We start from the raw sequence: 24,190 nt of genomic DNA, 5'->3' as shown, positions 1-24,190 counted from the left end.
ACAGAAACATAGTTTTGCTTACATTAATTTTTTTGTTTTTTTTTTTGTTTTTTTTTTTTGAGACAGAGTCTCGCTTTCTTGCCTAGGCTAGAGTGAGTGCCGTGGCGTCAGCCTAGCTCACAGCAACCTCAAACTCCCGGGCTCAAGCGATCCTCCTGCCCCAGCCTCCCAAGTAGCTGGGACTACAGGCACGAGCCACCATGCCCGGCTGATTTTTATATTATATATATTAGTTGGCCAATTAATTTCTTTCTATTTTTATGGTAGAGACGGGGTCTCGCTCAGGCTGGTTTTGAACTCCTGACCTTGAGCGATCCGCCCGCCTCGGCCTCCCAGAGTGCTAGGATTACAGGCGTGAGCCACCGCGCCCGACTACATTAATTTTTTTAAATGCACACTTTTTTAGTAGGTACTCAAGAAGCATGCCTGGTGGCACTTAGTAAAAATGTCAAATCCATGAAAGATTTTGACAGGATGGGGGTACTATTTGAATATCAAAGCTACTTTGTAGTGGAGAATTGCACATGGTAACTTAATAACTATACATTAAATTGGTAATGGTCTTTTTTATTATTTTAACTTATTAATTTCATGAACTCTTTTATAGTTACTTTGATAGAGAAAATAATTTGATTGAATAGTTATGCCTAGAATGATGTAAATGGAACCTATACCTGAGAATGCAGTAATCTTCATAGCTATTGAGTATTTTTTCCAAAATAATAAATGTCTTTCAGTTAATCATAGATTAATTATTTGGCAATTCATTTAGGAACAACAAGAACATCGTGGTTCCCAGCCTTTGGTTGACTTTGACATTCCTTTTGGTATGTATATGTGTGATTAACATAATATCTAACTTTAGAATTATAATTAGCTTTCTAGAAATATATGCAATATAAAAATGAGACTAAATTATTTTCATGTTATCTGACTAGATAGTGTGTGTGTATGTATGTGTCTGTGTGTGTTTTGATATGTTTTCCAGCAAAGCACTGGTTGATGAAGTATGGCCTATAGGCCAGATCTGGACCATGCCTGTTTTTGTAAATTAAGTTTTATTGAAACAGCCATGCCAATTTGTCTGTGTATTGTCTAAGATTGCTTTCATACTGCAGCAGGGTAAAGTAGTTGCAAAAGTGACCATCTGGCCCACAAAGCCTAAAATATTTTTAACTGTCCCTTTACAGAAAAAGCTTGCTGACCTCTGCAGAGCTATGTAATTAATTAGAATATCAAATAAGGCATATAAGGTCTAAAAGAAAATGATGGAAGAACATGCCTAGGATTAAATTCATCATAGAAAATGTATGCGCATTAAAAATAGAGGCGTCAGTTCAAACAGAGAACTCAGTTACAGATAGTAAATTATTTCAATAAACTGGTCAGTTTATTTCTTGCCCCTTGAATGTATGTATTCCCTAAATTTTTCTCCTAAGCAGTTCATACACACACTCTCTCTGTCTCTGTCTCATTCACTTACTCTTGTGCTTAGAAGACCATTCATTCTAATGATTCAACCCCTACATTTTTTGATTATACTCAAATATACATATAGTCTCTCTCATCTTTCTTTACTACTGTCACCTTAAATTCAACATGCCCAAATTTTAAATTGATATCTTCTTGTTAGTGATATCACCATTTTATTTATTTTTGCCTTGAAAGGCACCCTTGATTTATCTGATCTCCCTTCTCCTGCATTCACTTAGTCCTTGCCCTGGTTGTCTGTTCCTATGTCTGTGCTACTGCCCTGTCATCAGGCCTTTGCTCCCCTAAACCAAGTAATCATTTCCTAACTCACTTGCTTAGCCTCAGTCTCTCTGTTTCCTAATCCATCTGGCATTCTTCTTTCCTGCCCACTTGTCTTAAAATGACTTTATCTTTTTCACTCTAATAAGATGTTTTTTCACTTTGTTATGGTAATATATGCTTATTGGTGAAAATTTAGTAAATACAAATAGGGAACAAGAAGAATATTAAAATTTACCATCATCTATCTAGAGATAACCAGTCTTAATTTTCTTTCAGGCTTTATTTTATGAACATTCCTACACTTATATATCTGTATATATTTGCAGATATATATAAGTAGAGATAGTCATCAAATGAAAGAAATTCCTCCTGCATTTTTTATAACTTGTTTTTACATACTAAGACTACAATGTTCCCATATCATAGATATTCTTCTGTGATGTTATTTTTAGTGACAGCATGGTATTCCAGTGGATATGTGTTGTACCATCCCTAACAACAATTCTCCAGCACCAACTGGATATCCTACAATTTAGTTTAATTCTGACACTAATTACCTAAAATTAGCATAGATCCCACAGGTTAAGGGTTTAGTCCTGCAAGACTGCTCCACGTAGGTGCCAGCTCCAAACAGGATCCCCAGGCCACTTGCATTTCTGCCCAGCTGACTACAGATTTGGGGATTCCTTTGATCTGCACTCCCAGCTCGGGTTCAATAATTGACTAGTACAACTCAGAACTTGGGAAAATGCTTTACTTCCCATTACAGTTTTATTATAAAGGATACAACTCAGGAACAACCAAATGGAAGAGATGCATAGGGCAAGATGGTAGAGGAGGGAGAGGCAGCACAGAGCTTCCATGCCCTCTCTGGGCAGGTCAATCTCCTAGCACATCCAGGTAGTCACTAACCCGGAATCCCCCTCAGCCTGTTTTTTTTTTTTTCAGAATTTTTTTTTTTTGGAAGCAGTGTCTCGCTCTGTTGCCCAGGCTAGAATGCTGTGGCATCAGCCTAGCTCACAGCAACCTCAAACTCCTGGGCTCATGTGATCTTCCTGTCTCATCCTCCCAAATAGCTAAGACTACAGGCACCTGCCAGCATGTCTGGCTAATTTCTTTTTCTATTTTTAGTTGTTTGGCTAATTTCTTTCTATTTTTAGTAGATATGGAGACTCGTTATTGCTCAGGCTGGTTTCAAACTCCTCACCTTGAGCAATCCACCCACCTCAGCATCCCAGAGTGCTAGGATTACAGGCATGGGCCACCGCACCTGGCCTTTTTTTCAGAATTTTTATTGAAATTTCAGTATATAGGTATGACTGATTAAATCATCGCCCATTGTGATTGACTCAATCTTCAGCCCTCTCCCTTTCCCAGAGGTGGGAGTAGTGTGGGTGAGTTGGGGGCTTATAGTTGTAATCCTCTAAGCATGTGGTTGGTTCCTCTGGTGACCAGGTCCCATCTTGAAGCTATCTAGGGGCCTGACAAGAGTCACCTCATTAGCATAAACTACAGTATGCTCGAAAGGGAGTCATTATGAATAACAAAAGACACTTCTGTCTCTCAGGAAATTCCAGGTGTCTAAGGAACTCTGGGCTGGGAAATGAAGACAAAGACCATATATGTGTATTGTTAATTATACCACAATATGCCTTCATTGATACTGCCTTGTTCAACCTAGTCTTCTCTGGCAGATTTCCCAGGAAAATCCACATCTAAACCCAAACTCCCATAATAGACTTTGGGTTTTGATTCTACTTTCTGCCTTTCCACTTGGGTAGAAATTACCTCAAGTACAGCATATGAAGTCTGAATTAATTATCTCTACCCTGCCCAACTGATTGGTTCTCTATCTCCTATGTTCTCTATCTCCATTGTGTTATTCTGAATTCCTCCTTCCCTCTGTTCCTCTCATCTAGTCAATAACCAGTTCATGCCTATTTTACCTTTGTAATTATTAAATTTATCCTCTTTCCTCCTTCCTTCACCATTGCTAGGTACTTATTTAAACTGCTGCAGTAGCCCCATCTGATTGCCTTGTTTTAGTTTTGTCTATTCAAATCTATTTTCCACACCCTGGCTGGGTGGTTTCTCTAGAGCATCAGTCTGACCATATCATTTCTCCACTTACCAGCTTCTGTTGGATCTTCATTAGCCAGAATAATATCTAGATTTATAGGCTGGGCATACAGAGCCCTCCACAATTTTGGTTTTGATTCTACCATGTCTTTGAGATTCAACTTACATGCCCCCTCACGCAGAAGAAAGTCCATCTTGGTAACAACCTAACACCCCATATTTCACCTCCCCTGAGTTAGGTACTATGTTTCTTGGATCCCAACAGTATGTTTGCTTCTCAATGATCACTTCCAATGTTTCATTATATTTAAGAAATGCTACAAGATGACCTTAATACTTCAGCTGGATTGCATTTCATGGCCTCTATAAAAAAGAAAGCTATAGGAAGTCAGGATGCGAGTACAAATACAGACCCAGGTAAAATGCTGTTTTTCTTTTTTAAAACATTCATATATTTTGACATATTTAAGATATCTAGACTTTTTCTCTAAGGGAGAAAAAGTGATTTAAAGGGAATTTTAAATTATGTGATATTTGTTACTCATCCCAGGTTTTTCTCCTCAACCCTAGCATATACTTTAGAAATTGAATTTATGATAACTTAAGTAAAACATAATAGAGATTTTTTTGTTCAAAACTACCACGGACTACATCCCAAGTCAGTAGAAATAATTTTTTGAATTTGGATTCTCTATGCCATTGGTGACCTTCACTGGAATTGCATGCCTAAAGTTGAGAGGCCTGGCACTGTGTCTGGTAAAGTTAAACCAGGAAGAGGACTGGATGAGGTTTAGTCCAGGAGTGCTTTGTAACTGGGTCCAAAAGTAGAGGAAATAAGTGTTGGAGGATCTACTATTTGAAATGTTACCTGACCAACTTCCTCATAATGGAGCTTAGCATTGTGAACAGTTTTTTGTATTTTTGTTTGTTTGTTTTTGTTTTTTTTGAGACAGTGTCTTGCTCTGTTGCCCTGGTTAGAGTGCAGTGGCATCATATAGCTCACTACAAACTCAAGCTCCTGAGCTCAAACGATACTCTGCCTCAGCCTGCTGAGTAGCCAGGACTACAGGCACATGCCATTATGCCCAGCTAATTTTTCTAGTTTTTATAGAGATGTGTCTTGCTCTTGCTCAAGCTGGTCTCAAATTCCTGAGCTCAAGCAATCCTCCTGCCTCAGCCACCCAGAGTGCTAGGATTACAGGTATGAGCCATTGCACCCAGCCTGTGAACAGTATCTTGAAAAGTATTCTGCCAGTTGTATCATAGTAATTCTTTTTTATGATGTTTATTAATAGTAAACAGTTTTGTGTAACTGTGTTCAGAACCTTATAAGTACTTTTTTAAACCCTCTCTAATTTTATCTTATTGTAAAATAATACTTACTGGCATTATTTTAAAAATATGTGACCATTGTAGGCTATTTTGGATAATATAGCAAGCTGTGCAAAAGATGAAAATTAACCACAATCATACCACTTAGTGATAACATTTTTGTTATTTTTTCTTTCAGTCATCTTTTGTACATTTTGCATGGTTAAATATTCTATATAGTGCAGTTGTGTCCTTCCTTACTATCTGAATCAAATCTTACAGATATTGCTAGCTTCCCTAGCTTTTCCCTGAGAGTTTAACAACCTCATGGGTCCCTGTGTTTTTTTCAAGGGCTTTGGGACATTCTCAGATTATAGTGTAACCTTAACATATTAATTCTTTGGTTCTTTGCTTCATAGTATTAATACTTGTTTTCTGTAGTATTAATATCTATATTCAGTATTGTTGTATATTGCATGCAAAATAATGAATTAAATGAATGTTAATTAAAAAGTGATATTTAAAATGGTTTGTATTATGTAGTAGTCATTGATGGATTGTTTTTAGGTGTTTAAAAGTTATTTAATGATGTTTGGGAAAATTGGACAGGCTGGGACACCTTTTTTTGAAATAATGTAATACAGTCAGTCTACTGGAATCTGAAAATTCAGTATCCAGCACATTTGTGGGAGTGGATTAGATTTAGATAACGAGGGATATCTGTATTTTGTATCCTGTTTTGTTTCACTTTGATTTCTACTTATGTCAAACATTTTCTGTGTCATCCAGAAAGTACTTTGTTAGCAGATTCCTTCTTTCAGCTGTGCCATAAAACATTTTAACCAATTCCTTATTGTTGACTGCATTAGGCGGTTTCTAGTTTTTTTCCTCCTATAAGTAATGCTTCAGTGAGTATCTTCCTGAATAAGAGCCTTTTTTGGTCATTACTGTGATTTAGCTAACTTTTTTGACTTTGCCAATGTGATAGGTCAAAAAAAAGACATTTTAACTTATGTTTCTTTCTAATTGAGGTTGAGCATGTATAAGATATTTGTGATGTAAATGATGAGTGTGCATCTGATAAACATTCTTAAATGTTCATAATCTCAGCATGTCTTTGAGAAAGCTTTGGAGGTGCTTTGCCTTTGCTGCTGGATAGTTTTCTAAAGTTGGCAGAGTATTTGCTAGGGGTCTCTTATTCATCTAGTGAAGACCCAAGATATAAATAATACAATCTGAAATTATATTAATTATTTGAAAATGAAATTGTAAGCTGTCAATCTGCTTTCTACCTACCACACTGTATACACAACATCTAATTATCTGCATTCATATATTTAATTTTAATTTATTTTTAATATTTCCTGTGTTTGTGAAATTTGTTTTCTATTTTCTTTTTTTGCCTTAAATTTCCTAATGTAGTACAAGATAAGGAAGCTACTTCTCAAGAAGTTGTTTCTGAAAGTGGGAAAAATCAACAAATCATTTCTTGCACAGCAGGTGTGATTTCTTTCTTTTTTGCCTGAAAACAGTATGACTTATTAAAGATGATATCTGCATGATGCCAAAGCGGGAGTCACCATCCTCCCATAGAAAAGCAGTTAAAACAATCATTTGACTCAATAGAGATAGAACAATGATTTTAAGTATTTTCATTTTTCTTTTTTCTAGTTTTTTGATTAACCTATAGTTTAAATTCAGGACTTGGTAGCAACCTTTCAGTACTCAGTATGACTGAGTTATATTTTACATATGAAATTTGGGAATAATGCTTTATAAAAATAAAATATTAGAAAATAAGAATAGAGTCCTAGGACTAAAGGTACATAGTTAAACTGTCTGCTTACCTACTGTGACAGGCCTGTTTATTTTATTATTTAATAAGAAGCAAACAACTTTTGTGATATTTACATGTTATTAATAAAACATTTTAGGTGGTAAAATTTAGCTTTGGGCTCTGGGAGTATACTGTAAGCCATTGGATGGTACCCTTTGAAAAGTGTGAATTTATCTCACTAAAGCTGTTAATAAAAATAAATAGTGGCCGGGCGCTGTGGCTCACGCCTGTAATCCTAGCTCTTGGGAGGCCGAGGCGGGTGGATTGCTCAAGGTCAGGAGTTCAAAACCAGCCTGAGCAAGAGCGAGACCCCGTCTCTACTATAAATAGAAAGAAATTAATTGGCCAACTGACATATATATATATATAAAAAATTAGCCGGGCATGGTGGCGCATGCCTGTAGTCCCAGCTACTCGGGAGGCTGAGGCAGAAGGATCACTCAAGCCCAGGAGTTTGAGGTTGCTGTGAGCTAGGCTGACGCCACGGCACTCACTCTAGCCTGGACAACAAAGTGAGACTCTGTCTAAAAAAAAAAAAAATAAAAAAAAAAATAAATAAATAGTAAGAAACTATTGAAAGTTAAAAAAATTAATTAGAGGTTAATTCCCTAAAATCTGACTTGATTGAAATTCTCCTAAATAAAGTAGACAAACATGACTTAACATATCTAAAATGGAAATAGGAGATTATAGCATTTTCTTGACATACAGATACTTTAATGTTGTGAATCATTTATATGAGAAAAGCTATAGTCAGCCTTCATTCAGTGATGAGTTACTCTAAATTGCCCTTAGAACAGAATTTGCTTTAATTTATTTTTACCCATGACACTTCTTAGATTTTCATGAAATACATTTTATGTTATTTGTTGCTAACTTGTTCATACAGAGTTAACGATTTAGAGCTATTTACAGATTTTTTTTTTTTTTTTTGAGACAGAGTCTCACTTGTTGCCCAGGCTAGAGTGAGTGCCATGGCGTCAGCCTAGCTCACAGCAACCTCAAACTCCTGGGCTCAAGCAATCCTGCTGCCTCGGCCTCCCGAGTAGCTGGGACTACAGGCATGCACCACCATGCCCGGCTAATTTTGGATATATTAGTTGGCCAATTAATTTCTTTCTATTTATAGTAGAGATGGGGTCTTGCTCTTGCTCAGGCTGGTTTCGAACTCCTGACCTCGAGCAATCCGCCCGCCTCGGCCTCCCAGAGTGCTAGGATTATAGGCGTGAGCCACCGCGCCCGGCTATTTACAGATATTTTTATGTTCCTGATTTTTCCTTCCTTAATTTTCAGAACATGAACCTTTGAATGTTCCTCAGCTATTGGATCCAGATGTATATCTAAATCTCAAGCTTTCCACTGAAATATCAGAGAAAACTTTGTCACCTTCAACACCTCTTGCAGTAACAAATTTGGTTTGTGTTTTATTCAGAAGTTTTAACAATACCTTTGTGCTAAAATTATGGCCTCTCACACATTATTCAATTGTATAAGTGAAATGAGGCTAAAAATCTGATTTATGTAGCTTTGTAGGAAAGATCAAAAAATTAATTCAAGTATTATGCCCCTGAATATTGTAAGCTAAGACTGATAACATATACTTCCTGCAGCCTTCTCTAAGTTAGACACATACGAGCTCTTCTTGCCTTGTTATTAATAAAAATAAAACACTGAACTTTTTTTTTTGGCAGTGTGACCCCATGGAGTACAAAGAATGTATCCTTTTTTGATTTTGTATGTTTTGGCTCAGGTTGGACATACTTATATAAATGTGATTGACATTGAAGCTGATGATCTACAGGAATTACCTGGCAGAGAAGAGCCTTCAAATGATAATGTGATCAAGCAGCAAAGTGATCATCCAGAGGTTCCATTGTCTGCAGAGTTACATTATGTGGCAGCTTCAGTTACTAATGCTTTTCCTCCACACAATTTTAAGAGTCAAGGTAATTTTTTCCTACTTTTAAAATGGACACATTTTGAAAAATTCTTTAAATATCTCATTCATTGTCCCTTCTCACATCTCTTAGCCCTCCTCCTACAAACCCACTGTACTTTTGGATGTTTATATCCACATTTAGAAATGTTCTAATAATCTTCTAATTATTTTGTTTAGATGTTTAGAATCAATCTTTGTATGCCTTTCATATTATTGATAGAATCTGTCAATTCTGCTATGGATTTATTTTCTAAACCTGCAAAAAATCTGATTCCAGCCTGTCTGGATGGAAAAAGCTGGAGAGCTAGCATTGCAGATGTGAAGGAGCCTGGTGTCACCTCACCAACACCATCAGACATACAGCAGGACAAAGGTGAATGGCCAAGATGACCTTCTCCTGAATTACTGGTATATTAGAAACAAGCACTAAAACATGGTAATTTGGCTGGGCATGGTGGCTCACGCCTATAATTCTAGTGCTCTGGGAGGCCGAAGTGGGAGGATTGCATGAGGCCAGAAGTTTGAGACCAGCCTGGGCAATATTGAGATCCTGTCTCTATAAAATAAAAAATTAGCCAGCATAGTGGTGTGTACCTGGAGGCCCAGCTACTCAGGAGGCTAAGGCAGGAGAATCACTTGAGCCAGGAGTTTGAGACTGCACTGAGCTAAAATGACACCACTATACTCTAACTAGAGCGAGACCTTGTCTCAAACAAACAAACAAAACATGGCAATTGCAAAATAAACCACAAAAAGGCTTGTCCCTTGCTAAGGAGAATCGGGTCAGGTAGGTAAATGAGGTTGAGCCATGATTCCAAAGCTGGGACCCATGAATATTTTGCAAGGAGACTATTTGTCCATATGTCTTTTCTCAATTAATGAGGCAAAAAATAAATATCCTGTTCATGAGCATTTTGATGTTAAAAAGGAATTCTTATGTTTAAAAAGATGGGAAATTTCATAATAGCACATAGAAAATACATAGGCATGATAGCCAACCATACTTGACTAGTAAAATATTCAGTTTTATAGTCATAAAAAAAAATCAGGTTGTATTGTAACTTTTTGCAAGATTTAGACTATTTCTCCCCAACCTGAAGTTATTATATCCTGTGAATGGTTAAATTAAACCAGTATGTAATCAAACTTCCTGCAACAGAGACCTAATTTCTCTTCTGGGTTCCACAGCTGTTAGGAGGCATGGACCCAGCCAGCTTTGTGGTTGTGAGATGCTTGCATGCAGGATCTACCTCTACCTGATTATTGTGTATCAACGGTGGGCACTCGGGAGATAAGAGGAGCAAAGAAGGGATGAGTGGTAGAGAAACTTCACCTTAGGGCATGTGTATTACAGCTGCATATAGGAACAAGTGCCAGCATTTCAGATTTTGAAGCCTTTGTGCTGTCTCTCCTATTATGGGGCTGCTAAGGTACGTAGGTAGTGGAGGGAGAGTGTATGAAGCTAGCAGTCTTTTAGGCTGGAGATGTCTGTGGGGAATGTAAAAAGAGCATGACTTTTAGATTCAAATAGAATGGACCCGCTTTTTTTTTTTTTTTTTTTCTGAGACAGAGTCTCACTTTGTTGCCCAAGCTAGAGTGAGTGCCGTGGCATCAGCCTAGCTCACAGCAAACTCAAACTCCTGGGCTCAAGCAATCCTTCTGCCTCAGCCTCCTGAGTAGCTGGGACTACAGGCATGTAGACTACCATGCCCAGATAATTTTTTCTGTATATATTAGTTGGCCAATTAATTTCTTTCTATTTATAGTAGAGACGGGGTCTCGCTCTTGCTCAGGCTGGTCTGGAACTCCTGACCTTGAGCAATCTGCCCGCCTCGGCCTCCCAGAGTGCTAGGATTATAGGCGTGAGCCACCGCACCCGGCCGGACCTGATTTCAATACCAGCTGTCTCACTTAATAGCTCGTTTGCAAATAAATTAACTTTATCTGATCCTCACCTGTATCTCTGTGGGACTTGGTCTCATGGGTTGTCATGAAGTACATCTAGCCAAATGCCTGTGGCTGCTTAGGTGTCCTGTTATTTTCCCTTCATGTTAATACCAGTCAACTTTTGAAGTTCTGGGAGACTAGAAACAGACCCATCTCCCTGTGACCCCTGATTATCTTAGGCCAGCATTTCAAATGACCATAAGCCACAGGTTAATTTCCTTTATCAGTGAGATGAGGTCTATAATTAACCTTTTGGAGGATCCTTCCTTGGGGAAAGTGCCTGGTTGCACAGATATGTCAGTGGACCCTTGTACACTTACTAAAGACAAGAACTTTAAAAGAAGTTTTATGTTTTGAAATTAAATTCTGTCATGACATTTACATAATATACCTTAAAGACTCAGAATTTAGTCACACACATTAGTATTGAGTAGGATTTGCATTATAGGAAAAGGCTGGGAGAAGGAAGGGAACAGGGTCACAAGGTCATTATTTAAAATAAAAACATTATTTTACAAAAACATTATTTTGTTTTAAAACAAAAACATTTAAAACAGGGTCATTATTTAAAACGAAAAATAAAACAATAAATTCCTGTTTTAATGAGACCTGCTCAGTATTTTGAATGACAGTGGCTTCTTTCTTTGGAAACCATCTCCCATTATGAATAGCACCAGTAACAGCAAGCAGAGTTTTGTTGGGCCCAGGAAGACCATAGCAGGGTCAGTGGCAGTCAGTGGCCCATCCACCTTCTGGGTGGGTGATTTTCTCTATTAGTGGAAGTGCAGCAGGTTCTGCAGAGAAAAGGAAGCTAGTTTCATCATGTATTGAGGCCATTCTAGATTTTTTAATATGTCCATCTCTTTTGTTATATTTTCTACTTGAAGTTTGTGTGCACCAGATTCTTTCCTGAGAGTATTAAGGGAGATGCTTTATGCTGTTGAGAAACGGGAAGAATATATAGGTGGTAAAGTACTGAGAGAACCAGGCTAAATCAGATAGGGCCAAAACAGGTCGGGAAAGACTGTATAACTGCTGTTGCCAGCATTGGCATTTACTGTTGTCTTCTCCTGGTAAGGTTCACCTTCAACTGGGACTGAAATATAACAAGCACTATTTCTGTTTGTTTAGTAATTCACAGTTTTTAGAGTACGTTGTTGCATAATTTTTTATTTTTTTGAGACAGAGTCTCACTTTGTTGCTCAGGCTAGAGTGTTTGCCGTGGCATCAGCCTAGCTCACAGCAACCTCAAACTCCTGGGCTCAAGCAATCCTCCTGCCTCAGCCTCCCGAGTAGCTGGGACTACAGGCATGCACCACCATGCCTGGCTAATTTTTTCTATATTTATTAGTTGGCCAATTAATTTCTTTTTATTTTTAGTAGAGACGGGGTCTCGCTCTTGCTCAAGCTGGTTTCAAACTCCTGACCTCGAGCAATCCGCCTGCCTCAGCCTCCCAGAGTGCTAGGACTATAGGCATGAGTCACCGCACCCGGCCTTGTTGCATAATTTTATCCTCACAAAATTTGTATGAGTTAGGTAGGGTAGGCATCATAATCTTCATTTGACTGATTCTTTATCCAATAAGCACCAAGTTAAGGAGCAGATACTGGTACTAGGAGGAAAGGAACACCAGGTGCTCAGCCTCCAGGCATGCCTGTAGAGGAAAGGAAGACAGACATATGAAGAGAAGATTATGACACAGCTTGGTAAGCTCTGCAGTGGTTATGTGGATGAGATTCTTGGGTGATACAGCATCTAATCTAACCCATTTTAGGGGAGGATTGAGGCCATTTAGGGGAGAGACACCTAAATGAAATTGTATAGGAAAGCAGGATTTAGCAAGAGAAAGGGAATTCAAAGTGAGATAATAGATTGTTCAGTGACTGAGAGTTTGATGGAACCTGCTTAGTTTGAGAAAATTAAAGTTTAGTATGTTTGAAATCAAATAGAGTGGGTTTTTTTTGTTTATATAAAGAAATAGCAAGAAATGAAGCCAGAGAAGTAGGCAAAGGAAAGGTTATGTGTGCCATTGTCAAACTGAGGCATTACTTTTAAGGTGATGGCATTGGAAACACCCTTAAGGGTTTGGGGGAAAAAAAGAAACAATATCAAATTTGCGTTTTTAAAAGATCTCTCTGGGCCTGTATGGAAGATGAACTAGGTAAGAGAGAGAGAAATTAGGGATACTATTTGGGATCTGTCTATTGTGAAAGCCTCAGCTAAGCAGTGATATTAGGAATGGAAGTGTTTATCACTTCCATCCAAGTGTTGTCATTTTGGATCTGAAGGAAAGAGAGGAACCTTGAATGACTTTGAGGCCTCTGTTTTGGGAAACTGAGTGAATGGGAGTGCTGTTCACTGGCTTAGGAACAAGGAGGAGGAAGCAAGTTACAGAGGAGGCAACAGTGATGAGTTTAGTTTCATATGCTAACTAACTGGGACAAGCTAACTGGGATGTCCAGGACATAAGGAGCTAAAGCTCAGAAAGAGTGCTCTGTGGATTTAGGAGTCATCTGTGGGTTGGTGATGTCACTCAGAGAGAGTGGGAAGAGTAGAGGAGGGGCTTGAGGCTGGCAACCCAAGAAATACTGATGGGTAAAAGGAGTGAGTAGCAGAAGAGAAAACTAAGAAGGATGAGCAACATGGGGAGGAGGAGACCCAGGCACCAGATGGAGAGTACATTTAAAATAGAAGGCATCTCAAATTTGGGACAAGAATCAACTGAGTTTAAGAGTAGGAAGAATCATTGGCTTAGATATTGGTCTTGGGAGGTTTAATGTTTGCCTGAGATGCTACATAAAGTCAGTAATCGCCAGTATTGGGCCTAGATTTCACTATATGATACTGGTTTTCAAGTAGGTTTTCAAAAAGTCATAAAAATATTAATGTTACTTTTTGATGAAGTATTTGTAACTGGGGATAAAAGTAAGATTCAAACTACCTTGTATGTGGAACTTTGTGATAGTAATATTGTTTATGAATTCTTACCTCACAACAGAGACAAATCTCATAAGTCAAGAAGCTGAAAGGAATTTTTAAGTATATTAAATTAAAACTGATTTGGAAGTAATGTTATGCTGACTTAAAATGAAGTTCCCAAAAAATGAGATCATCAGTATATACCTTTTCCTTAATTATAATCTATTCTGATTTTACTTTTGTTAATATTTAGATCTGCCAAAACCAGAGTTCCAATTCAAAGAAGAGAGAGCAAGGTCAGACTCTGCAGAAGATTACCCGTTGTGGAAACTGCTGCAGGATGTCTCTGCCGCTTGCCCTGCACCAAGCCCTGCAGCTCGCCGACTAGAGCATCTCACCTCTAAGCTTCAGAAAATTGATGAACAGCTGTCAGCAATACAGGACATTGCTGAAAATATAGAGCAGGATTTCCCCAGGCCTGAAATGCTACATCTGCGTTGTGATAAGGTAGATGCTCTTTATTTTTGGCTTTTTGTTGGTGAGTTATTAGATTTGTATTGTGATATAAATTTGGACACTTGATTTTTCAAAGTAATGGGAAATTTGGTTTCTTTAAACTAGAATTTCTCAACCTTAGCAGTGTTGACATTTGGGCTGAATGATTCTTTGTTGTGAGGGCAGTCCCATGCATTGTGGGATGTTTGGCAGCATTCCTGCTCTTTACCCACTAACTTCCAGTAGCACTCCCCACAGCTGTAACGATCAAAAATGTCTTCACATATTGCCATATGTCCCCTGGGAGCCAAAATCACCCCTAGTTGAGAACCACTGTCTTAAGCTTTTAAGAAGTAAACTCATGCTTTCTACCAGGAGAGGAAATGAATGAATTGCAAAACTAGAATGTGGTTTTGAAGAAACCCTGCTTGTAATTGAGTGTCATTTTCTTTGGAAAGATTTGTATGACTTTACACATATTATTGTCCTTATATTTGGAATTGTCAGTTTCTTTTTAGTATTTTATATAAGAGGACTAGTAATCAGTTCCTTGCAAATTTTCTGTATCTTTAAAAAGTATTCATAATAAATAAATTCATGTATTTATATAATGGTGGTAGATACAATAGTAGGGGAGTCTCCAAAATTAATTATTTTAAATAAACATTTTGTCCTTTTGTTAAAGAAGAAAAGTTTATATTATAAAGATTAAAGAAAAATAGTAAAAATATGTTAAATATGTTAAAGTTCAATAATAGGAAATGCAAATTAGTCTACAGGATAAGAATTCCATTAGTAACTTACCTGACAAATATTCTAGGATGCTAGCATGTTGACATTTAAAAAAATGTATTTATTAAGTTTATAGTATATCTTTAATCCAAACAGTTAACACATATTAAAAAGTTAAGATTAAGCATAAGTGATACTATACTGAGAAAATTCAAGATAGGACTACTATTAAGTAATGATATTATTGGGTTTATTTGCTGGTTTTGCTTTTGTTTTTTAACCTAAACTTAGATCCATCACATTCAAATGAATGATCAGTAGTTTTTGGAACTCTTACTTCAAAGAACCTCTTGAAATTGCCTCTTGAGCTAGTTTAATAAGCATGTCTAAGTAAGATAGTTACTTATACCTAAATGTCATCTTGATCCTGCTTGCTCACTCTCACAAGAGTCCATGAATCATTCATTCCTACAGCAAATATTTACTGAGCATCTACTGCATATTAGGCCCTGTGCTAAGTTCTGGAAATAGAAAGATAAATAAGGCATAGTACCTACTCTCAAGGAGCTTAGAATCTAATAAAAGAAGTTACACATATACACCAATAAATACATATGTACCAGGTGCGGTAAGGACACATAGGCACCTCTGGCCTGTTACTGGATTGGGTTAAGTGAAGTTGTGGCATCAGAGAGTCTGTATAGAGGTGACTCTTGAGCTCATAGTGAATTGGTATTCATCAGTTAGTTAACAAAGGGTTGACAGAACATTGTGAGCAAAAAGGTGCCAAATGGCATAGAGTGTTTGGGGAACTGTGTCAGCATTACCTGGAGGTAGAGGTTGGAGGGACTGGGCTGTAAGACATCTGGCAGTCAAGGTAGGTAGGAGGCAGATAAGGAAGGATGGAAAGTGTTGTTTGCTTATGTGAAACTATTGGGATTTTATCCTACCAGCAGCTGGTAGGAAACCATTAAATAATAAAAGTAGTGAAGGAATATGATCAAACATGCTGGCACATTGTAGAGGTACATGGGAAAGGATAAGACTGGGAACAGGAAGAGCACATGGATCTCCAAACCTGGCTGCTCATTAGAACCATCTTGGAAGCTTGTTGGATATGAAAACTCCTACACCCATTTCACTGAAATTCTGATTTTAAGTGGTTCTGGAGTAGAGCCCAGTAATCTGTATTATTAGCACGCTTCATAAATGATTCTTATACTGCTAGCTCTATATGAGGTCCACTGATAGGTTTTTGGGATCCACTGTATACCTAAGGCAGGAAATAATCACATGCCTAAACTTTAGCAGTAGGAATGGAGGGAAGACATTCCTATAACAAGACATAGAGATTGACAGGCTGTGGGAAGTTGAACAAGACAACAAAGATTCATAGTGGTGTCCAGATTCTAGCCTGGGAGAGTGGTGGAGCTGTTTTCCAAACTAAGGAAGAGGAAGTGTGTCTGTATGTGTATACGTGAAAGTAACTGTGTTGGGGGAGGGAGGCACAATGATTTCTATCAAGGACATGTTAAATTTGAGGTACTTTGGGATTGGTGGGCAGTTGGATATCTGCTTCTGGAACTGAGGAGCTAGGTGTGGGCTGAAGTTACAGATCTTGTAGTCATCTGTTGAGAGGAACTCAAATCATAATGGCAGAGGTACTCACCCAGAGAGAGCACACAGTGAGAAAAGAAGAGGGTAAAGGAGAGAATCCTGCAGGCAGACTGCCTTTTAAGGATGAGGATTCAACAAGGCTTGAGGACAATCAGTCTGAGCTAGTAAGAGACTCAAGAGAAAGCTAGCCAAAGGAAAAGTTTCAAGAAGGAATTTCCACAGATCTGGGTCTGTTGGACAATTAGAAAGCTATGCATTTCACAGTCACCCAGGATGCTTTTTCAGAATATACATGCTAGCTCTACTAAATCTGTGGGGGAGGCAGAGGTGGCTTGGCATTTTGAAAAGTTCTCCAAAATTCTAATAGAGTTTCCCTCTCAGCCAAGGCCTTTTAAGATGGGAAGGTAAGGACTGTGTCTTTTACAGCATGTGGCAGGCATTTGGTAAATGTTTGTTTAACAGTTGCATTTGCTCTCTTATTTTTGGATTCTGACAGTGATAAAATCACATTTATATACTAAAGATTTAGCACTAGAATGGTTAATTAATAATTATGGCACAAACTTGAGGGACAGTTTCAATGGAAGAATTCTAAAAACATTTGCTCAGAGTCCATAAGTACAGTAGTTCCCTCTTGTCCAAAGTTTTGTTCTTCTAGGTTTCAGTCACCCTCTGTACAGTACAATAAGGGTTTTTTGTTTATTCTTGTTTTTTACAAGAGAAAAGATTTCACTCTGTCAGCCTGGCTGGAGTGCAGTGGCATTATCATAGTTCACTACAGCCTTGAACTCCTGGACTCAAGCAATTCTCTCACCTCAGCTTTCTAAGTAGCTAGGACTATATAGTGTGTGCCACCACATTTGGCTAATTTTTTTTTTTTTGGAGAGTGGGGGTCTTGCTTTGTTGCCTGGGCTAGTCTTGAACTCCTGGGCTCAAGCAATCCTCCTGCATTGGCCTCCCAAAGTGCCGGGATTAAAGGTGTAAGCCACCACACCTGGTGATATTTATAAGATATATTGAGAGAAAGACCACATTCACGTAACTTTTATTACATTATATTGTTGAAATTGTTCCATTTTATTATTGTTAATCTCTTACTGCATCTAATTTATAAACTTTATCGTAGGTATGCATGCATAGGAAAAAACAGTATCCACTCAGCCCTTTGTACCTGTGGGTTTTACATTCATGGATTCAGCCAACTGTGGATTGAAAATACTCAGGAAAAAAATAAAAAGAATAGTTGCATCTGTGCTGAACATGTACACTTTTTTCCTTATCATTACCTAAACAACACAGTATAACAACTATTTACATACATTTACATTGTATTAGGTATCATAAGTAATCTAGCAGTGTTTTGAAGTATATGAGAAAATGTGCATAGGTTGCATGCAAATACTTTGTGTATAAGGGAGTCAAGCATCTATGGATTTTGGTCCTGGAACCAATTTTCTGCAGATAATGAAGGACGGACTACTGGATATAGGGTTCAGTACCATCTATGATTTCAGGCATTCACTGGGGGTCTTAGAACTTATCCCCTGGGTCCCCTGGGGGACCTAGTCTTCTCAGATGACTACTTTGGAGGAAATAGTATTAATTTAAATAATAGGTTGGGTTTATCTTTTAAAAATACTCTTACCCTGTTATAATGTACACATAAATACAAACATTTTGACTTGCCTAAGAAAACAGCTTGTAGGGCTGGAAGAGGCAAAAGGATACTGTGGACAAGCACTGACCAGAAGCCTTGAAAACCTGGATTGAAATCCATGTTAGGCCACTAAAATAGTCACTGAATCTCTCTGGGCCTTGTTCCTTCATCTTTAATATATAAGATTTTGTCTAGATAGTAGTTAAGGTTCCTACCCATTCTAAATTTATATGATGCTATTTTCCTGAGCCTCTTAAAAGGTTAAATCAATTAAGCTACAATTAAAGGTTAAATCAATTAAGTAAAAATTTCCTCTTCTTTATCAATCCCTACCATTTAGCTCATATTGAATTTAATCCCATTTCTTTCATTTATGTTGCATTAATGCAAATGTTTAAAACTTATATAAAATTGTTTAAAATATTTTGAAATTATCAGTTTATTACAGTTGTTTTGTTGTATGTGTTTTTTCTACAGTTTGGAGGAACAGATCACATTGAATTGTCTTCTGGCCCAGAATTTGAAAAACCATTAGCTTCAAAAACCATTAGCATTTCTGAAGAAGGTTTGTGGGGAGTTTTGGGACTGGGACTGAAGGGTTGCTTGGTTGACCAAAAGAATAAGCTTTTTGTTTTGTTTTGTTTTTTGGTTTTGGTTTTTGGAGTGCCAGAGCTAGGAATAGTTTTCATAGGTGAGCTGAAGCCATCTGTTCCCCAATTTTTAGATTAGGATTATTTTTATAATGTGATTGGCTCACACTTCAAGGTGAGGTTATTCTGAAAAGCCGATGACCTCCTCTGGCTTTTATACTAGAATGGGGCAATGTGGCCTGGATCTTAGCTTCTGTGGATTCCATGTCATTGGTCCCACACTGCTAGGGATTATACAGAAAATTGTGCTGAGGTTATTATTTGTCTGTGGTCATCAGCTGAGCTGGAATTTGAGGTTCTGGTTAAATGGCCAGGCAATGATAAGGTAGTAAGTTTTTTCTTTTCTTATTGAAAGAATCAAATTAAAGTAGTTATGTTCTTACTTTCTATTAGATGTTCTCTTTCTCATTCAGTCTTATCAGCAATCTTTTAAAAAAAAAACCAGACTTCAATTTGTTGATTCTCTTTATTGTTTCTTAATTTTCTTTTTCATTAATTTCTATTTTACCTTTATTATTTCTTCTGTTTTGATGGGATAACTTGTTGGTTTTTTCCTACCTTCATTCATTCTTATTTTCTAATACATGCAGTGGAGGCTTAGCATGTTCCCACACAGTCCTAGACAAAGTGTTGCTGTTTATCATCACTTGGTGGTGTTCAGATCTACTTAGTTTGTTATTTGTATTACAATTTTTTTTAGCTCATGGAAAAAAGATTTATACCCTCTAAATATTAAGAGGTTTGGACTATGTTTTTCTAATTGATTTCCATTTCATTGTACTATGATCAGATAATGTGAATCATGATATCAATTCTTAGATAGTTTTAAAATTGCCTTTGTGACCTAGTATATACAGTCAGTTTTTATAAATGTTTTACACTTACTTGAAGAAAATAAACATTTCCTGTTGGTTGTATGTAGGGTATGTATATATTTTTTCATATGTATGTATGTATATATCTCCATTCAGTCAAGCTTCTAAATTGTACTGTCCAGATTTTCTGGGTTCTTTCTGATTGTTAGCATGCTCGATCTATTCATTTCTCAAAGGGTGCATTAAAAATTATCCATAATAATTATGGAATTGTTTATTTCTCCTTGTAAATCTGTTAAATGTTACTTTACATATTTAAGGCTATAAGCTGAATATATTTCAGGTTTGTAATATTTTTGTTAAATTTTATCATTTATTATTTATCATCATTAAACAATAATGACCCTCTTTCCCCAATAATACCTTTTGACTTATAGTCAATTTTATCTAATATTAACTTTACTACCCCTGTGTTCTGATAAATATTTTTTATGCTTTTTATTTTTAAAATTTTTGTCATGGAAAATTTCTAACATTTTAATAGAAGATAAAATAATATAATTAACCTTTATGTATCCAACAAACAACTTTAATAATTATGATTATCATTATAATTATTGTAGAGAAGGGGTCTCACCCTTGTTCAGCTGGTCTTGAAATCCTGGCCTCAAGCAGTCCTCCCACCCCAGGCTCCTAATGTGCTAGGATTAGAGGCATGAGCCACACCACACCTGGCCCTTTAAGGATTCAGTTTCCTTCTTCCTTCTTTTATTAGTTCTTTTCTCTAAAGCTTATGAGTGATAAATTCTCCTAGTCTTTGAAAATAGCTTTATGGTAAGTTTTTCAAATTTTACTATAATTCTTGACTGATAGCTTATAGTGAAGTACAGACTTTTAGGATGATTATTATTTTCCCTCAGCATTTTAAAGATATTATTCCATTATCTACTGACATGCCCAGCTGTGAAGTGTACACTGCCTATGTGCTATCAGTATAATTGCTGTTCTTTTATCTCTGGTTGCTTAAAACAATGTCTATTTTTAATTTATTTTGCTTTCTTGATACAGTGTGTCTAGGTGTGTCTTTTTACAATTAACTTCTATTGGAGTAGGAATGATTCTTCAGTTTGGAGATTTAACTTTGGGAATTTTTCATCCATAATCTTTTGGAGTATTGCTTCCTCCCCATTCTTTCTCTTTGTACTTCTAAAACATCCAGTAGAAGTATGTTGGACCTCTGCTGGATGTTTTATGTTCTCAGTCTATTCTCTATCTCTTTTAACCACTCCTTCATAATCCACCTCTTTATTTCTCTTTGGTGTACTCAGAGTAAATTCCTCAGATCTGTCTTCTAATTTGCTAATTCTCTCTTCTGCTATATCATCTTTGCTGTTTCACCTATTTATGATTATTTTAATTTGGGTGACATTATAATTTTTAATTTTTTAGATATTTTTAATATCTAAAAGTTCTATTTATTTCTTTTTCAAATCTATTCTTTGGATGCCTTGTCCTGTTTTTTTATTGTGGTTTCTCTGCTTTATTTAATAATTTTAATAATGTCTTATAACCAACCCTTTCAGATTATTTTATTTCATGTGTGTACATTCTCAGTTGTTGAATCTGCATACTGACTCTGCTTCATATTTGGTTGTTCCTTTGTGTAATTTTATAATTTTTTTTATCATGGGCTTTAGTAGAGGTTCTTCTAGGCTGTATACATTTGGAGTGGTTTTGCTTTTGCTTCTTGCTGTCATTAAAGTAGAAAAAAAATTTGGGAGACAAGTTTTAATATAAATCTCTTGGCTTGCAGTCGCTGTACTACACAGATGGTAGTACAGCGATACAGATAAATACAGACCCTACACCTGCTTGTGGCAAGCCAGGGGTTCTCAAAGTTGACTTTTATTATTCTCTCATCTATTGTCCAGGCAGAAAGAAAACTTCTTTGCTGTTTCTCTATGACAGGGATTTTTTTATTCCCGTTTTATGGACGGAGCTGTTCTTTAATGTTCTAGGCCATGTGAAAGTAGCTCAGTGTCCCTCACTGCAATCTGCAGAAACCACATTTCCTGTTCCCCTATAGACTATTCTAGCATCATTACCCACTTAGTGCTCCAGCTTTGAGTTATTTTTTCTTTTCTGGCATCAGGATATTTTGTTTAGAGGGCCTGGTTGTGTTTTAAACTTTTTTTGGTAATTTAGCATTTCTGGGTTAATGGCAGGGCATAGTTTAATGAAGTTGATAGTAATTTTTTTTTCATCATGAGTGAGTTTAATCTTAAAAAAATCTTAATCTTAAAAAAATCTTAATCTTAAAAAAAATTTCATGTTAAATTAATTCATGTGCAGTAAAAAGCTATGAGAATATGTTGCAATTGTAATACGTCTGTGTTGCCATATGTAAATGTTAGAAATTGTTATATCATTTCCATGTAATTTTTTTCTCTACTATTTTCTTTTAATTACATACTCTTGATTAGTACATTCTTTGACTCTTATGGATGAGGAAGATCAAAGTGAGGAAACTTCAGAAGTTGAATTTTCAGTAACAGAAAATCATTCTAGTCAGAAAACCTATGTGTTTCGTACTGCCAGTTCAGCTGTCAGCCTTTCCAGTGACCAGAATGCTACTACTCCTGGTATTGTTCTTCACTTTCTTCATTTACACATACTCTTAATTTTCCATTATAATGTTACTGAACATTATTTACTGGGACTATAGTTATGAAAGGCTTGTGAAGTCATTTTGTAATATTTATTTTGGGAAAAAGAAAGGTAAAACTCATGCCATTCACATGATTTTACTGAGTATTTACAGTATGTTTTATTACCATTATTAAAGCAATATAAGCAGTAAAAAGTGCTATTTTAAAATGGCATTGCTGTTATTTAAATAAAAGCTTTAAGAAGCTGACTTTAAATCTTTAAGTTATTTTCTCTAGTTCATTTTAGATTCCATATTTTAGTCATCAACATATGGGGATAATCATTTTCATTTAACAATGTTGTGAAGGTTGAGTATCATTTATAAAGCATCTAGCTGAGGATGTTTGATTCCTGTAGCTTCTTGGTCACTGGTAGCTTTCCTCGTTCCTCCTCTGGGGGAGGATTGACAAATGAAGTTAAACAGGACTTAGGAGTCTGTGTTGTAGATGGTTCCAATTGCATCTGAAAAGTTTAGACTCTATTTCATACTTGGGAATCATTAGAGAATTCTGAGCAGAGAGATACAATGAGGAGGTTTTGAGGAAGACTAGAATGGAGGTATAGGCTAGTTAGTAAGCTACTGAATTAATCTGACCTGTGAAATAACCAGTGTCTGAGTAGTATTGTAGAAAAGGAAAAGAAGAAAGAAACATTCTGAATAAGTAACCAATGGTACTAAGTGAATACATAGATTAAAGAGAAGAGTGAGAAAATGAATGGTCGTTTAGTGTTTCCAGAGTATAGGAGCAAGGATATAACTAGGGGCCTGGCACATGGCTCATGCCTATAGTCCCAGCACTCTAGGAGGCCAAAGTGGGAGGATTGCTTGAGCCCTCAGGAGTTTGAAGCCTCAGTAAGCTATGATTGTGCCCCTGCACTCCAGCCTAGGGCAACAGAGCCAAGACTCTGTCTCTAAAAAAAATACTTTTATTTTTGCTTTTTTTAAAAAGAGGATATAACTAGGTCTGAGGTCAAACTCTAGAGCATTTTGAGGCCAAATGTAACAGTTTATGGTGATCATAAAATGTAACAGTTTATGATAGATAAATGGCCATGTTTAGTATATAGTTTCAGACAAGGAAGTGGAGCATGGAGGAGAGTTAGGTTTGAAAAACCAGATGAAAGAGCTTCTCCTCCAATTATGTAGTTAAGACTGCAAGAGTGCATCTGTTCTTTGCTAGAAAGAGGGAAAGGGGGAAATACTAAGGACCAACCTGTGAAATGTTATTCATTTGTGAGCAAGGGAAGCCCCCCTAGTGAGTGAAATGGGTGAGCAGAGTCTGGTAAAGAGATTTTTCAAAAAAACATAAGTACCTAACAGTTTCATGAGCCATCAGAAAGTCAAGAATAAAGGCTTTGAGTTTTAAGGACTTTCAGTGTAATATCACGAGTAGAGAAGGCAGGTTGGGGACAGACAGGCTCAAGAAGCTGTAGGTATAGACTACATAATCAAGCATTCTGACAGTAAAAGGAAGTTGAACAATGAGGTAATATAAGGAAAGTAAAGTCAAAGATTATTTCAAGTTAGGGATAAATAAAAATTATTTAATGTTAAAGGCAGAAGAAAAGATAGTGGGAAAAGAAATTGAAGGTACTGGGTTAAGGAGATGATTCATACAGGATTATAATAATTTCTTAAGTTAGGATGGAAGAAAAGAGAAGCAGAAAGGTCAATAAATGGCATAATACATATAAAGATGGAGAAATTCAAATGCTTTAGTATTGAA

At 36.7% G+C, this 24,190-nt stretch overlaps 1 protein-coding gene across 2 annotated transcripts in view; it reads left to right on the top strand.

Annotated features, from left to right (window-relative positions):
* CPLANE1 (ciliogenesis and planar polarity effector complex subunit 1) overlaps positions 1 to 24,190 on the top strand; it is a 110,346-nt gene that overhangs the window by 61,974 nt on the left and 24,182 nt on the right. For both annotated transcript variants that reach the window (XM_076007975.1, XM_076007974.1), the window contains exons 37-45: positions 773 to 827; positions 4,147 to 4,251; positions 6,568 to 6,645; positions 8,276 to 8,397; positions 8,733 to 8,928; positions 9,199 to 9,294; positions 14,042 to 14,295; positions 18,767 to 18,854; positions 22,238 to 22,396. In XM_076007975.1, the coding sequence (XP_075864090.1) occupies positions 773 to 827; positions 4,147 to 4,251; positions 6,568 to 6,645; positions 8,276 to 8,397; positions 8,733 to 8,928; positions 9,199 to 9,294; positions 14,042 to 14,295; positions 18,767 to 18,854; positions 22,238 to 22,396 (1,153 nt within the window). The remainder of the gene's footprint in view (positions 1 to 772; positions 828 to 4,146; positions 4,252 to 6,567; positions 6,646 to 8,275; positions 8,398 to 8,732; positions 8,929 to 9,198; positions 9,295 to 14,041; positions 14,296 to 18,766; positions 18,855 to 22,237; positions 22,397 to 24,190) is intronic.

Source organism: Microcebus murinus, chromosome 11, assembly GCF_040939455.1.
Source record: "Microcebus murinus isolate Inina chromosome 11, M.murinus_Inina_mat1.0, whole genome shotgun sequence".
Lineage (NCBI taxonomy): Eukaryota > Metazoa > Chordata > Mammalia > Primates > Cheirogaleidae > Microcebus > Microcebus murinus.
The sequence above is the reverse complement of the archived record's forward strand: the minus strand, read 5'-3'. Positions and strand labels throughout refer to the sequence as shown.